This window comes from Peromyscus eremicus, chromosome 12 (assembly GCF_949786415.1).
Source record: "Peromyscus eremicus chromosome 12, PerEre_H2_v1, whole genome shotgun sequence".
Lineage (NCBI taxonomy): Eukaryota > Metazoa > Chordata > Mammalia > Rodentia > Cricetidae > Peromyscus > Peromyscus eremicus.
In genome coordinates this window covers 7,733,971-7,750,137 of record NC_081428.1, presented here as the reverse complement: position 1 = coordinate 7,750,137, position 16,167 = coordinate 7,733,971, and the positions used below count along the sequence as shown (strand labels likewise).

At 46.9% G+C, this 16,167-nt stretch overlaps 1 protein-coding gene across 1 annotated transcript in view; it reads left to right on the top strand.

The window, feature by feature from the left end:
* The window catches only part of Eva1c (eva-1 homolog C), a 72,931-nt gene that overhangs the window by 48,865 nt on the left and 7,899 nt on the right, over window positions 1-16,167 (top strand). Inside the window, 4 exon segments of the mRNA XM_059277489.1 lie at window positions 11,389-11,444; window positions 11,447-11,534; window positions 15,273-15,299; window positions 15,302-15,349. Of these exon segments, the coding sequence (XP_059133472.1) occupies window positions 11,389-11,444; window positions 11,447-11,534; window positions 15,273-15,299; window positions 15,302-15,349 (219 nt within the window).

Here is a 16,167-nt window from a genome sequence, read left to right as displayed (position 1 = left end):
AGGCAGTCCTAGTGGTGGCATGGCAGCTTCCTGAGATTTGAAAGGGAAACCTGGAGAAGCCTGGCAGAAGCTGGCCATGGGCTGGAGTGCCCGTGGAAAGCCCCCAAATGAGGTGAGGTGTAGTGAGGTTGGTATTGGTTGGGTACAGGGGTCTGGTGGGCACCTGCTGACATTCCCAGGTTCTTGGGTTTGGAAGAAGGAATTGGATGTGGAAAGTAGCAAGCAAGGTGAGAGAATTTATTAAGAAAGAATGCTCTCTCAAGAGAGGAAGCCAGAGGAGCCTCAAGTGTACAAGTCATGTGGACTTTTACCCCCCCACACACACACAATTGAGGGTTCTTTGTTAATCTATACAGTGCAGGCTTTCTCACACACTGTTTGTTGGGGTAGCTTATAAAAAGCCACAGTTTACCTCAGACTTCCTGGAGTGACTGCAGCCTATTCTAATGGCCTCCTCTAGTCACAGCCCACGGGCTTTTCTCTCCCACTGTTTTGTCCTCCTTTGTGTAAGGACTTCCAGATCTCCCTCTCAGCTCTCCTCTCCTTCTCTTTCCTCAGAGCCAGGGCTGTCTCATTCTCAGAAAGGTAGAGCTACAGGCACCATACAGCCTTCAAGGCTGCAGGAGAGGAGCCCTGTGGCCAGAAAAACTGTTGCAAAGCTTGGGACCTCCCCTCCCAGCGTGCTAAGAGGCTGGACTTGGTGTGTTGGGGTTTAGTGTCTTCCCTGCAGAGTTTCAGTCTTGCCTTGGGATGAATATTCTTTCACATTTTTCCAATCTTGGAAACAGGTGACTTGTGTGTGAAGCTGTGTGAAGAAACCCCTTGCTTCCTCCTGACTCTGCCATTAAGAAGGTCATCATTGAGTATGGGCCCTTGACCTTAGACCAGGGCTGTGAGTCAAACAACCCTTTTTCTTTAAAATTACACAGCCTCAAGTATTTCATTATAGTAACTGAAAACTCTAACAACAGAGACTCATACTCAGTGTCCTGAGGACCCCCCTCCCATCTTATTGTATTTGTTTATATGGGGAGGAGCTTGTATGTGCCAAAGTCCATATATGGATTTCCCTGGAGAGCTGGAGGGCAGCCCACTGCTGTAACACCATCGATAACCTGGCAGATACAGGAAGGCATGTGGCTTGAAGATCCTGCCCTTGCTTAGCATAACAGAATGAAGAGTTTAAGCTCTGCGCAAGGTAGCCTGCTGACCCCGTCGTTCACCAAGCTCTTCTGTGCAGTGTCCCCAGCACACACAGCGCTGAAGACAAAGCTCTTGGATGCACTAATCACCCCCCAGTCAACATTCTGAAGCCTTTTCTTTTCTCCTGTACTCTGCAACGGGAAGGGTTCAAAAGGGAAGGTCAAGGCTCTTGAGACCCAACATGGAAACCTCAAGTCCATCCTCATTCCTCAGGTCAGAACCATGCGTGCAAAGACACCAACCTTTGGGTTGGAGAGATGGTTTGGTGGGTAAATGCTTGCTGTGCAAGCATAAGGACCTGAGTTCTAGTCCTTTCTGGTGCTCATACATGCATGCATGCGAATACATTCATAAAGTAAAAATAGATAAATCTTTTAGAAGCTGCAAACCTTTGCAGGTGTTTTAACACACTTCTTTATCAAACTGGATGCTAAGAAGTCTTTGCTCTTTGGACAGGTAAACTATATCAAGGTTGCTGACTGCACCCGGCAAATACTCCCCATAAGCTCATCAATTTGTCCCTTTTGTATAAATATACTTAACTGTCACCCAGCTGACAAAGCACACATCATGTCTCCCCAGGTGGCCCATCCACCTCCTCTCTGACCCTAGGGTCCCCCCGCTGGTGACAGCATACCTCCAATTTGGCCTCTTGGCTCCCAGCCTTCTCTGGTCTTCTCTCATCTGGACCACCAGGTTCCCTCCTTTCTCTACTGAGCAGCATGTGGAAGACTTCACTTAAGTCAAACAGACACACCCCCACTGTGTAAAATCCTGCACCCTGCCCATTGTAACCAGACTTAGAAGCCAGCTATAATCCTGTTTCTCTACCCCCTTCCCTCATGACCGCTGTAGCATTCTATGGCCTTTCATACTCCCAGGCCTTTGCACAAGTTCTTCTTTTGATTTGGGCTGTTCTGTCACCACACCTCTGTATGGTCAGTTCTGTCACACTTCTTAGGAGTCACCTTGAATGCCAGACTGGAGAGGTTTCCCTACCACCTGCCAGAACAGAGCTTTGTTGTTGCCAACCTCATCTTCATGATGAAAACCTCCACACCATGAGTGGGTGGCTCATCCTCCCAGAGGCTCAGCTCTGCAGGGACTGTGTCTGTGGGATTCTCAGCGACTGGAGTGGTGCCTGTCACAGGATGGGAGCCCTGTGAATCAGAGCTCCTTATAAGCATGGCACAGTGCCCATCCTTGACTCTAGATTGCAGGCTGGGATATCACAGCCTCTGAGCTCTCCTGAGATGCTGGAAATCCAGGTTTAAAAAAAAGTGAAATGTTCCAACTTTTAAAACACTGAACAAGCCAAAGAAAACATGCCTACAGTCCACATCCGGGCCACAGGCTGCCAGTGTGTGTGTGTGTGTGTGTGTGTGTGTGTGTGTGTGTGTGTGTGTGTGTGTGATCTCTGTTCGCTGTTCCAGCCGTTCCCGAGGCCCAGGCGCATGGCTTTGAAGAAGGGGAAAGGCACATTTGGCCTTCACCCTAGACCTGGCTTGGGCTCAGATGGATGTGCACATGAGAACTGAGGGCTGGTTCTCATCAGGGGCCTCGGAAGGGGAGCCCTGTGGTTGGCGTCCCAGAGCATCTGGCTTTCGAGATTGATTTGTATATTTTTCTATGCATATGAGCTGAAGTCTGGTGGGTCCACGTGCTTTAGACTCAGCACACCCCCCTCGAAGCCCATGCTTTGGTGGAGATGAGATGGCCTGCCAGGTACATAGTGGCCGAGACTTCCACAACAGCTCAGCATGGCTTCGGCATTCAAAGACTGGGAGGAAGATATTTCTCAAACTTTCTAAAACATCATCATTGTTTTTGGCACAAACACAATAACAACATCAAACAGTAATAACAATAAGATTCAGCTTCAGCTTTACCCATCAAATGACAAGATATTTATTTTTCTGAACTTCTTCTAAGCCCTGATGTCTCAGAACGAATTTTGTAATTATCCTTTGGCCTCTCAACTTTATAGCAATAGTCTTTTTCTGTCTGGCCAAGAAAACCCCCAACTCTGCCTACCATCTTGCTCAGAGGACTCCCTACTGGGAGGGTTTTGTTGCTTCTGAGTTTCAGAATACATTTTGTAGACTATGTGCTGGTGGTTTTTATTGGCTATTTCTTTGGGATAAATCTCCACATGTTTTATATCAAAAGAGGGTGCGGTCTGTTTATATCATCAGAGTGCTTCCTGACTTATATGCATAAACTTACCAATTTGTATGTACAAGCACATGTGTGCCAATTTGCATATATAAATAGGGAGGTAGACTTTTGGGTTGCCCTGCAACTTTGCCTGTCTGATGTTTGATTTTCCTGAAGGTTTCCAACTTAAGACTTAGAAATAGGGGGCTGGAGAGATGGCTCAGAGGTTAAGAGCACTGACTGCTCTTCCAGAGGTCCTGAGTTCAATTCCCAGCAACCACATGGTGGCTCACAACCATCTGTAGTGAGATCTGGTGCCCTCTTCTGGCCTGCAGTCATACATGCAGACAGAACACTGTATACTTAATAAATAATCTTAAAAAAAAAAAAAAAAAAAAGACTTAGAAATAGTCCTGTACTATTGCTTTACTTTGCCTTCCTTGGATGACGAGTGACTGTGAACATGTCCCCACACTTTGTATGGGTACACATTTTCTCTAGCCTTTCTCCCTCTTTCCTCCATGCTGGAGTCTTGATTGATTGATTGATTGATTGAGCAAGTTCATAAATTTTTTTTCAAGTCCTGGTAGAGCAGAGAACGACCCACATTCTAGTATTTCTGAACTTGTAGCTTGGGTTTGCTACATACAGCTGGCTACTGGTTTCTTCAAATGACATTTTATTTATTATTTGAAATTTCCATACACGTATACAGTGTATTTTGCTCTTATCCACCTTCTACTAGCTCTATTCAACTTCCTCTGGACCTCCCATCCTATCTTTTTTATGTCTCCAACTCTGTGTCTCCTTTAAAAAATATTATCCACTAGTGCTGACCTCTTTGGATTCCGTCTATGTCATGTGTGGAACCATTTCAAGAGAAACTGGCTAGGAGAGGCCTCCCCCGTGGTAGATTTCACTCCATGTGTGTGCTACCCTTGTGTGTGAGGTCACAGTAGTGATGTCGCTGTGCTGTGGCAAGCATCCCCAGGGCTGCCCAGAGCCTGGCTATCGATGGGACACACTGTCTTACTGAGCACAAAGCTATGAGAGTACTCCCACTTCAACTGTGTTTTGGGACCACAGAGAAGACAATGGCCCCCACATCCCATCTGAAAGGCAGCAGGCCGGGCCAAGCATGGGAAGGCAGGTGCTGTGGTCATCAATCTTGGCTGCACATAACCACCTTGTCCAGGGTAGGATGTCTGATAACTATCTATGTTTCCTGCAGGTAAATAGTTGTATTCATATGGCATAGCATAGAGAAAGATAAGGAGGCAGTTGCTTAATACCCAAAGGGGCAGGCCAGGCACCTGGGGGAACATCTAGCCTGCTGTACCCATTCAGGATGCTCGATGCTGGGATTTCCATCAAAACCCCTAAATTTTCTCCAAAATTCTCTTCACGATCCTCCTAACTCTTGTTCACTGCCCTGTCCCAAAGCCACCACCTCAGCCACGCATTCCTAAATATCAACCTGTGTATTCATTTCCTATTGCTATGTAATAAAACACTCCACCGTTTAATGGGCTCCGATAAAACACGTATCATCTTGCGGCGTCTGTGGGACAGGAATTCAGGGGCAGCTGAGAGCAGAGGTTCTTGCCTTGAGTGTGGGGAGGTCTCCCGAGGTTACAGCTCTGGTTGGAGGGCTGAGCTTTCAAGGTGGCCAACTGATACGATGGGAAGTTGGCATTGGTGGTCGTAATAGGCTTCAGTCCCTCCCCTCACAGGTCCGGGGTGTCTTCATGAAGTAGCAGCTGGCTTCTCCTGGGAGTGGGGTGTAAAATAATAAGAAACCAGCCATCTCTCCTCCGCTGTATCGCATAGACCTGGGCTGGTGTGTGTGGGAAGAGGGTATTCATGGACATAAATCCCTGGAGATAAGTATGGCTGAAAACCATCTTGAATTCTGCCTGATGCCCCATTAAAACTCACACACTGAAATCCTTACTGCCAGTACCTGAGAATCTGCCTTTACTTAGGGATAGGATCTTTAAAGGGGAGATTAAGTTGATGTGGGGTCATTCAAGTGGGCCCTGACCCAATCAGATTTGTGCCTTTATAACCCGAGGAAGTCAGGCATGTGCAGTGTGAAAGCCATGTGAAGACAGACAAGCCAGGCAGAGGCTCCAGGGAGCCAACCCTGCCGACATGTCAGTCTTGAACTTCCAACTTCCAGAACTGTCAAGAAGCAGGTTTCCGGGTATGAGTCTGGGGTACTTTGCTGCTACCCTAGCAAATGAATATCAAAGCAGATGGTTACAACTGATAAGTGACAACAAAAGGTGACATCTATCATCCTAGGGGTCAAACACGATGAGGTCTGAGTTCTTTGGATTGAGGGTGGCCCAGCCGGAGGCATTTCTGAAAGATCTCGAAGTGAGCTGGGCCTGTTAGCACTAAAATTCATCTGGGAGAGTGGCAAAATGAAAGAAAGGCATGAGTTCAACGGGCCGTCACAGGTCCTGTGAGCACCAGTCGGAGCAGACCTTCAACTCAGGCCAGGAGGGAGCCTTCCCAGGGAACTGGGCACCGGGTGTGCCTCCACCACGGTGTGTCATTTCCTGCTATGGTCACATTTTCTGGGTGGGCTCCAGGGATTCTGCTATTTCCTTAATAAGAGAATGAGAAACCACACAATGGGCCTCAAAGGCTAGGCTAAGGCTGTCCCAAGGCCAAGTGTGGGCAGGCCTGGACTTTTCAGCCAAGATCAAGGTGCCAGGAACTCTCCACTGCCAAGACAGGGCCACTTAAGAGCAGCCAGCCCAATTATCTAAATAAACACTGGCTTGCAAGAGTGATTAACTTCAGTCATAGCGTTAAACAATTGCCAAAAAGTAAGAATTCAAATGGTCGAACATCTTGTTATCACATGTATTGGGGAGGAGGGAGCTTGGCAGTGACAGAGGGTGCCAGCAAAGCCTGTGTGGGCGGGAAATAACCACCTTTAAAGAAACAACGAAATCCTGGGAATGGTTCAGAGCTCAGCATCAATAAGGGCACAGCCAGCCCTGAGTCAGCCCTGAATTACCTTGGCCGCTTCCTGAAGTCAGGACTAAGATAAATTCTCTGGTGACAAAGAAAAGTCTTTGAGGCAAGGTAAGTTCTCTCACTAAAGTATGGAGTGTGCTCAGAGTCTATCAGCAGGGGTCCTCATATCTTAGACCTGGGAGGTTGTTTCTATCTTCTATTAGTCTTTAAGACTATGTTCAGGCTGGACTGAGGATGTAGCTCAGTTGGGAGAGTGCTTACCTAGCATGCACCAGGCTCTGGGTTTGATCCCAGCATTGTATAAACTGGGCATGGTGATGCATGTCTATAATACCAATACTTGGGGAGATGAAGCCTGAGGAGCAGAAGTTCAAAGCCATGTTGATGCCAGCCTGGGCAACATGAGACCCTGGCTCAAAAAAACACTAATAACAATCCCCTCCCCCAAAATGGTCAGGCATCTATTTCTTCATAGCTTTGAGAAGCACAAGCTTTCTAGAACATTCATTTCCATCAGCAGTACACAATGGTACCATTTCCTTAAATAATAGCTTGTCAGTGTGTCACAGAGTTCATGTTCTGGCACTCTTTGGCAGAGCAATCTATGACCAAGAAGTCCCATGGAAAGTCCCATATTTGCATACAAATATTTAGCTCTAAGGGAGTTCAATGTGACATTACTTATTGTGTTTAAAAAAAATGGGAAAAAAAGTGTCCCACAGGATGTTGCAAGCAGACGAAGCACTTAAAATGGGGTTGGAGAGATGGCTCAGTGGTTAAGAGCATGCACTGCTTTGGCCAAGGACCCAAACTAGATTTCCAACCACCTGTGACACCAGCTCCTGGACCATCCCGAGACCTCTGACCTCCACAGGTGCCAGTATTCGTACACACATACACACACACACACACACACACACACACACACACACACACACACTGACCTACATACATAATTAAAAATAAAAATCTGAAAATAAGGCTTATGTTTACATGTTTGCAAATATATTAATAGCAGGGAAGAGCGACACACAAAGTTAAATATGTGGGACACCATTGAAGGAGGAAGTATATTTATACAGAGAAATGTGGCAAAAGGATGTTCTTTAAAAAAGTTTTGGATTTATTTAGTTTAGTTTCTGTGCATGAGTGTTTTGCTTGCGTGTATGTACGCATGTGCCTGGTGCCTATGAAGGTCAGAAGAAGGCGACATTAGATGTCCTGGAACTGGAACTAGAGACAATTGTGAGCTACTGTGTGAGTGCCGGGAACACAACCAGGTTCTCCCCAAGAGCAGCAAGCGCTCTTAACTGCTGGTCCGTCTCTCTAGTCCCTCTTCCGTTTTGAAAAAGAGTCACAGATTCCTGATCCTCTTGTCCACACCTCCCACACCCAGCTCAGACAGGTTAACAAGCTCAGGAGGATTTCCTTCCCAAAGAGCAAGGTTTGCTGCGGAATTTTTCTCTCCAGTGTTCATATTTTAAAATATGAGCTCACATATATTTCATAAAAAGAAAAAAATAAGAGTTGTATTTTAAAACCTCAGATTTCTAAGACAAATTTTGAAACTCACACAGACACAGGCTCCCCTGTACAGGCAACTTCTGCAGGGACTAGACCCATCTGTGTTCCCTGGAGAGTCACGGACTTTCCTACTTAGAGAGGTTAGAGAGGGCTGGTTTTAGTCTGTTGTATACATACAAATTGTGGCTTAGAAGAAACAGAACTTTTTAAAAAGGATTTTATTTGTGTGTGTGCGTGTGTGTGTGTGTGTGTGTGTGTGTGTGTGTATGTGTGCGTGTATGTGCCATATGTGTGTACAGTACCCGAGAAGACCAGAAGTGGGTGTCAGGGTCTCTGTGTAGGTCTGGAAACAAAATTTAGGGTGGACCCATTTCTCCAGCCCTTGAACAGTTGTTTTTTTTTTAAACTGGTAAATGTTCTCAGCTCTGAAGCCTAAATAATAATGAAGTTTCTGAAGACAACAAAAATGTATCTACTCAGCCTTATGCACCCACAAAGCAGTAAGAAAGTAAATTGGGAGAATGTTGAAAGGATAAACTCTCCGAAGTATCGGGGGGGGGGGGGGGGAAGCTAAGTTATACCAAGAGTAGTTTGAATACTATTGCAGAAACTTTTACATTTTTAAAAACATACCCCAAGACTCTCACCATTCAAATACTGGCTTCTATTTCAACACAGATTTCATTTTTGCATTTAAGGAACTGAAGCCCAGGCCCATAATACCAAGATTTAGGAAGCTGAGGCAGGGGAATCACCAGTTCTAATCTAGCTTGGCATAGACAATGAGATCTCGTCTTAAAGATGAAACAAACAGAATTCATTAAGGAAGCTACCAAGAATGACTCACACTTATATTTGATATTTAGGAGACTGAGTCAGGAGGATTGCCACTAGTTCAAGTCTAACCTGGGCTACAGAATGAGACACTATCTCATAAAAATTGTTTGTTTTAAAACCAAGCAAGTTCACATATACTCTTCCATTTTAAAACCATGTTAATTCTCAAGATGTTGGGAATGACCTTAAATTAAGTATGTTGGGGTGATGAATCTACTCTTCCCTACTAATCAAATGGCCTCTGCCATCTTTGTGATTCCCACTCACTTCCCTCCACACCTCTGTTTTAAGCCTTAGTTGAGAATGTATTGCATACTTGTTTTCCCTTCACAGGAACAAAGAAGGCAGACAATGTAGATCAAGCCACATTGGTCGTTGTCACAAACACCGCTTTCCCTCCTGCCAGCTTTCTGGTACTGTCACAAAACACCTGAGGTCATCAACACACAAAGAAGGGAGGTTTATGTTGACTTGTGTTTTCAGAGGTTTCAGTCCATGATTGGTTGGCCCTTGTGCTTTGGGGCCTGTGGTGAGGAGCACGTCATGGTGGGGGTGTGGTTCAGCCAAGTTCTCACCTCATGACCAGGACACCAAAAAGGGAGGAAGAGGAAGGAGCTGGGGCCAGCACCTCCACCAAGGTCATGCCTTTGATGCCTGGAGGACTTTTCACTAGGCTTGTCTACCTCCTACAAGCACCAAGTTGGGGAGTAATTCTGTAGCTCAAAGGCTATGGGAGGACATTTGAGAGCCAGACTGAGTGACGGCTAACACCAGGTGGCTTCATGACAGTGATGGTAACCAGGTCCCCTGGGTGCCAACACTAGATACTGTCCATGAGGGGTGTCAGCTGATGATCACACTGGCCCATGTGCCAGTGCATTGTTGTCCAGGTAGGGAAACTGAGGCTTTGGAAGGACAGGGGCCAGCCTGACGCTGTACGCTTAGAGACTACTGTGTTTTCCCTGCTGCTGAAATCGTGTGGAATCTTAACCGCAGTAGACGCACCAGTCTGTGATTGTAGCCGTAGTCAGTGGTCTGTTGTTATTAAAGAGCAGAAACCAAGGAACTAGTAGAGAATGGGAGTTTATTTAGCTCAAAGTTGCGAGGGCTGAGAAATCCAAGAGTGTGGCCCTGGCTTCCCATCAGCATCCGAGCGCTTGCATTTGTCACAGCACAGGGCATCACAAGAGGAGGCGGAGCCAGCAGCCTGCCTCAAGTCTTCCGTTATTTTTTATGTGTATATGTATGTGCCTGTGTGTGCGCAGGGGCACATGTACATGTGTGTGAGAATGCACATGTGTGCATGTGTGTGTATGGGCCAGAGGTCAACCTCAGGTGTTGCTCCTTACATGCTATCTAGCTTGTTTCTTGAGACAGGTCTCTCCCAGGCCTGGAGCTCACTAGGCGAGTGAGGCTGGTTGGCCAGTGAGCACCAGAGACTCAACTGTCTCCTCCTCCCAGTGTTTGCATGGTTTACCCTTGGAGGCCAGAAGACGACACCAGATTCCCCTGGGTTTACAGGCAGCTGTGAGCTGTTCCGAGTGGGTGCTGGAAACAACCCAGATCCCCTGGAAGAGCAGCAGGTGCTCTTAACTGCTGAGCCATCTCAGCCCCCAACACATGAACTTCTGTGGGGAAACACCAAAACAGCATAGCTAATCCTTCCCTGCTAATGATGGTGTGATCTTGTGCTTGCTGTTCACTCTTCCGTCTGTTTATCAGTTGCTCACTGGGGTCCTAAGGTGGGCCTGTAGACGAATTGCTAAACGGTCTTATTAATAAAAACCCAGAGCCAGATATTGGAGTTAAAACCAAGAGATCAGAAAAGCAGAAAGAAGTCAGCCACATTCTCACCACTTGGAGATCCTCCGTCTCCAAAGAGAGCTACTTCCCGTCTACCCATGCCTATATGCCTTTCTGTTCTGCCATCTCTACCCAGCTACATCACTTCCTCTTCCTGCCTAGCTCTATCACTTCCTGTCTGTCTGTACAGACCTCCAGACCTTTATGGTTAGTGCTGGGATTAAAGGTATGTACCACCACGCCTGGCTCTGTTCCCAGTGTGGCTTTGAACTCGCAGAGATCCAGATGGATCTCTGCCTTCCGAGTGATAGGATTAAAGGCGTGTGCTACCATTGCCTGACCTCTATGTTTACTATAATGGCTGGCTCTGTCCTCTGACCCTCAGATAAACTTTACTGGGGTACACAGATATCATATCACCCCAGTGGGCCAGACAGTGGGAATTAGACGATGAACAAAGTAGACATTTTCCCACATGGAGCTGGTGGTTGTGTAGAAGAAAGTCTTAAACCAGGAAACATTTTCAAAGCGCAGTGGTCATGAAGTAAGAGCGTCATTCAGGGCTCTGTGTCCATGGCCAATTACAGATGCGCAAAGCCCAGGGCAAGGCAAATATCCAGAGGCTTTGACAAAGACGACATCAGAATTTCAAAGTGGTGATGGCAGGTCCTTAGGCCAAGCTCAGGGCTTCCTGAAGGCTGATGGCCGAGCTGGTGCAGAGCATCTTGGGAGATTCCATGAGCTAGATCAGCAGAGAAGCAGTCTCTGACCAGAAGTTCATCTCGGTGCATCTATGTATAGCAAGTGCTATCATCTGTGTGGAGACCAGTGTAGGCCAGCCTGACGCTCTCACTGCCCCTTCCCTTCCAGACTGCCTGTCCTACACAGCTTTACAAGTCCTGTCCAGGAGGTGCTACGGGAAGCAGAGAGATGTAAGGTCCTCGTTGATAATTACCACTTCGGAAGCCCCTGTCTTCCAGGGGTGAGAAAATACCTCACTGTTGCCTACGCATGTGGTAAGAATAAACCCTCAACCAGCTCCATGAGCACATGCCTGTTGGGGAAATGGTCGTCCTATGCAAACAGGAGTGTGTGTGACACTTGAATTGCACACAGTAGGCAGTGCGTGGCCAATAAGCACAACCGAAAGATGGAGGAACGGAGAGAGGTTTACTTCCTGCAGCAAGTAAGGAGTACTTGACTAGAGTCATTCCAGCTTGCACATCTTGGAAAGCACGTTGGGGGCAGTCCACAGTACTGAGCATGCTCAGTTTGAGTTCACAGTGCAAGCAGGAAAGATAGCTGAAACATTCCTGGGTTTAGCTCGGAATCCTGGGGTAGACATTTTAAAAGGTGAAAATGGTGGACGAAGACTCCTCGGGAGTTCGTGTCATGAAGGTGGCAGACAGGAAGCGGGCATAGCAGGGCACACCTGCAACCCCAGCTTTCAGGAGGCTGAGGTGGGCGGAAGGAGTGCTGGGAAATCAAGGGCTGGCCTGGGCTCCATGGAAGTCCCTATCTCAAAACAACAGCAATATTGATAATGACAGACAGGAATACTTTTGGTTGTCCACAACATCTCTTTCCCAGAATGGTTTTAGCTGAAATCAAAGGAACGGACACTTTTTAGAGTCCATTAACATAGGTACTTGCGACTAAGGGTGCCACCCCCACTTGGCTGCTGACAGAGCCCTATGGCTCAGCGGGTTACTGCTGAGTCGCCTCACACACCCAGACCTTTTCTCTCAATTATCCTTGTTCATGGCATTCACATCAGATAAGCGATAGGATTTTCTTTGGCTAAAATGGTTTCAGGAGCACATCAGGTAATCAGATTGGCAGTGGATGGGGTGAGTAGGGATAGAACGAGCAACCGGGGACACAGTTGAGGTCGGCTGAGAACGAACCATTTCTGTCTCGGTTCTTAGGAAGCCCTGAAATGTACTGGTGGTGTGTGAGTTCACACAAGTATTGTTCGGCTTCCAGTGCCATCTGGAGACCCTAAGTGACTGGGCCCTGGGCTGCCAGCAGCTGTTTTACCTGCACGCCCTCAGCATGGATGCAGTGCAGCACAGGCTTCCACGGGCTTCTTACAGCAGCCCGTGTGCTGTTCCGGGGTCTTCAGAAGGAAGGGAATTCGCTGCTCTATTTGGATTCTGTCTTCAGGAAGCTATTTAATAGCGAGTCAGCAGCTGTTTTGGGGGTACTGTGGTGGTCCCATCCATAATTTTGATAAATTGGTTGTTCTGAAATGAGCATCAGCGGCCGATTTCAGGATACTGTGGTGGTCCCATCCGTAATCTGGACACATTGGTTGTTCTTCTAAAATGAGCATGGAGGTGAAAGGAAATGGGGACTCCCAACAATGAAGAACTTGATACCTCCTGCGAAGAATATCGTTCATTAGACTTTGGTTATTGAAACAGCTTTATGGAGATATGATTGCAGAGTGCCTGGTCAGACACACAGTCTATGATTTTTAGACTATCCATGAAATTATGCACCCATTCCTATCGGCAGTTTAAGAACATCGTCATCGCTCTAATCCATTCGGAACCAGTTTGAAGAACCTTTGTAAAAACAGGGTCTCGTGGACTCCAGGGTGGCCTTAAGGTTACTATACAGTCAGAGCTGACTGAACTTTTGATCCTCCTGTCTGCCTCCCAGGTGCTAGAATTACAGGTGTGTACCATGTTCACACACTCAGCAGGCAGGCTTCCTAGGTAACCTATGTTTCCCAGCTACATGGTCTGTTGGTTATTGACAAAGCTCATCCCAGAATGCCCTTCCTCTCTGAGCTTCTCTCTACAGTTTTGAATCTATACGGCCTCTGCTATTCCCAGAGAGCCAGAAGCCTTGTCTCATCACATTTTGAGACTAAGCAAGAGACAGACCTGAGAAAGCAAGGCCACTTCTGCCAGGGAAAGACAAGACATCCAGGGTTTTACTGCTGCCAGGGAATCAGGGAGCGTGTTCTTGGAGCCCAGAATGAGCAAGAGGTTCTTGAACTAGAAAGCATCTGTCCTGGTGCTGCTGTGTTCCTGGGTTTAGTGCCGTGTCCTGTAGCTGGCCAAGAGTGTCTCTCACGGCACCTCCAGTGGGTCTCCGGAAAGCCGCCCTCATCCTTGACGGGCACAAAGGCGCCAGGGTCTCCTGGACTGGGAGGTTCACGGCTTGGGGCTGTTCTCTGCTTGTTGGTCCTGGGATGTCTCCAGAAGGATCTAGTTAAGCCCTCAGAGAAGGAAGTGGGGTTTTCTTGTAGCTGGAGATGACTTACAGGGTCTGTGTGAAAGCCGAAAGCCGGGCTGCGGATCTCGCCTCGTTTGTGTTGGCTTCATTTCTACTTCCTGTTGCCACTTCCCAGATATCATCTGGGCTGAGGCAAAAATGAAAATAAGCAATTTTCTGCAGCTAGAATAGTTGGCATCCTCTCCCTTCTCCCAGTTGGCAGCAGTGTGTTTCACCTTTATAACTCTCTCTCTTTCTCTCTCTCTCTCTCTCTCTCTCTCTCTCTCTCTCTCTCTCTCTCTCTATCTCTATCTCTATCTCTCTCTATCTCTCTCTATCTCTATCTCTATCTCTATCTCAGGCTAGTCCTGAACACCCTATGTAGCCAAGGATGACCTTGAACTTGGTCCTTCTCCCATAACCATCCTTTCTTCTATCTAGTGAGCCGCGTGAACCCAGATTGCTAGCTCCTCTAGGTTTAGAATGAAGGGAGGAGAAAGTTCAGAGAAAAGACTGAGTGGGAGCAGAAAGGGGGTGGAGGGGGTCCTGTCTAGTCAGTTTGCTTTGCTGTAATCTCCGATATGTTCGGATCCCCCTAACAGTTTTCTGGGTCATTCTTCCAGCCTGACCTCCACCCACTGTGAGACACCTCAGTGGACTTCAGCACACTTAAATCTGTGCCACTGTGTCCACGTTTTCACGGCCTCCTCCCAAAGTTTCCCGTGCTCTGCACCCTGTCCATCCTAAGGAACCACTAATCAATTTCTGTCTCTAGATTTACCTTTTCTAGGCAGTTCCTATAAATAGAATTATGCCATAGATGGTTTTTGGTGACCGGCTTCTCCCACGGAGCATGCTGTTTTGAGATTCAGTCTTGCTTTCTTTTTATTCCTAACATTTTCCATTAGATGAGCGGTCCGTGGTTTGTTTATTTTCCTCACTTGTTTTGTTTGAGATGGGGTCTTGCCCTGTAGCCCCAGCTAGCTTCAAACTTGAAGCCCAGCTACCCCAGCTTGCCCAGCTTCAGGAGCCTCTAAAAGGAAATATTTGTTTTATATTAAACATGTATGTGCATGTGTTTGTGCAGAGGTATGTGCGTGTAGGTGCCTGAAGAGACCAGAAAAGGGAGGTGGGTCCCTGGAGCTGCACTTACGGGCAGTTGTAAGCTACCCGGTGTGGTGCTGGGGGCACACTTGGGTCCTCTGCAGCGTCAGACACACTGTTACTCTCTGAGCCACCTCTGCAATGCTAGCTCCTTAGAAAATACTGCAAATGTGTGCCGAAGATTTCATCTGTCTTGGGCATTTGATGATCTCATATGTGCCGTGTGTGTGTGTGTGTGTGTGTGTGTGTGGTGTGTGTGTGTGTGTGAGAGAGAGAGAGAGAGAGAGAGAGAGAGAGAGAGGCAGTAAGTAATCTGAAAAGTATTTTGCAACTCTTTCTCTACATTGTACCTTGAATATATATTCAATGCAAAGGCGTTTTTAATATACCACATATTTAAAATGCTTCTTTTTGGTTTTTAGTTCCCAAGAACATACTCACAGCGGTCGATCAGCCATTGCTAATTTAAACCCTTCTCTGAAGAAAGATGATGAATACGGTAATTTTTATGGCTTACTCCCAGCATTTCCTTTGAAGTGAAGTTAACCAGCCCCTGAGCACAGTCAGGCACACAGGGCTGGAGTGTAAGGGCCAAGGTGTCCGGCTGCTCTGCTGATACCAACAGGGCGTGGCCGATGCTTACACACAGCAGCCGGTGTGTGGCTTCAAAAAAGAATTGAAATCACAAGGAGAATAGGTTTACCCCATTCTCTTCCATTCCCCTTCTTCTTCCTAAAAGACAATAATAATAAAACCACTTTGAACAGCACATCTTTTCAGAATCATCCTGGGTTCTTGGTGATACAGGAGCTTGTGGCAAAGCTGGGGACCAGAGCCAACTGACTTGCCAGTCCTTCAAGGTCACTTTCTCCCTCTGCTTCCCACCTAACTTATATAAATAGTGACGTAGATACTTTGACTTTACTTTCTAACATTTATTATTTTTGTGTGTGTGTGTGTGTGTGTGTGTGTGTGTGTGTGTAAGTGGGTATGGAAGTGAGGACGGGGACCAGAGAGTAACTTACAGGAGTTCATTCTCTCCTTCCACTCGGTGAGTCCTGGGGAGTGAACTCACACCATCAGGCTGTTTTAACAGCAAGTCCTTTTATCCTTTGGTTTGTTTGTTTGGTTTTGGTTTTTCAAGACAGGGTTTCTCTGTGTAGCCTTGGCTTTCTGGGAACTTGCTCTGTAGACCAGGTTGGCCTTGAACTTATCTGAAATGTTTTATGTTAATGACATATAGAACAATTTAGCCTGCTGAGTTCCTGACAGAACTGTGGAGATCCCATAGAATACATAAGATGCTAATTTTGGGTA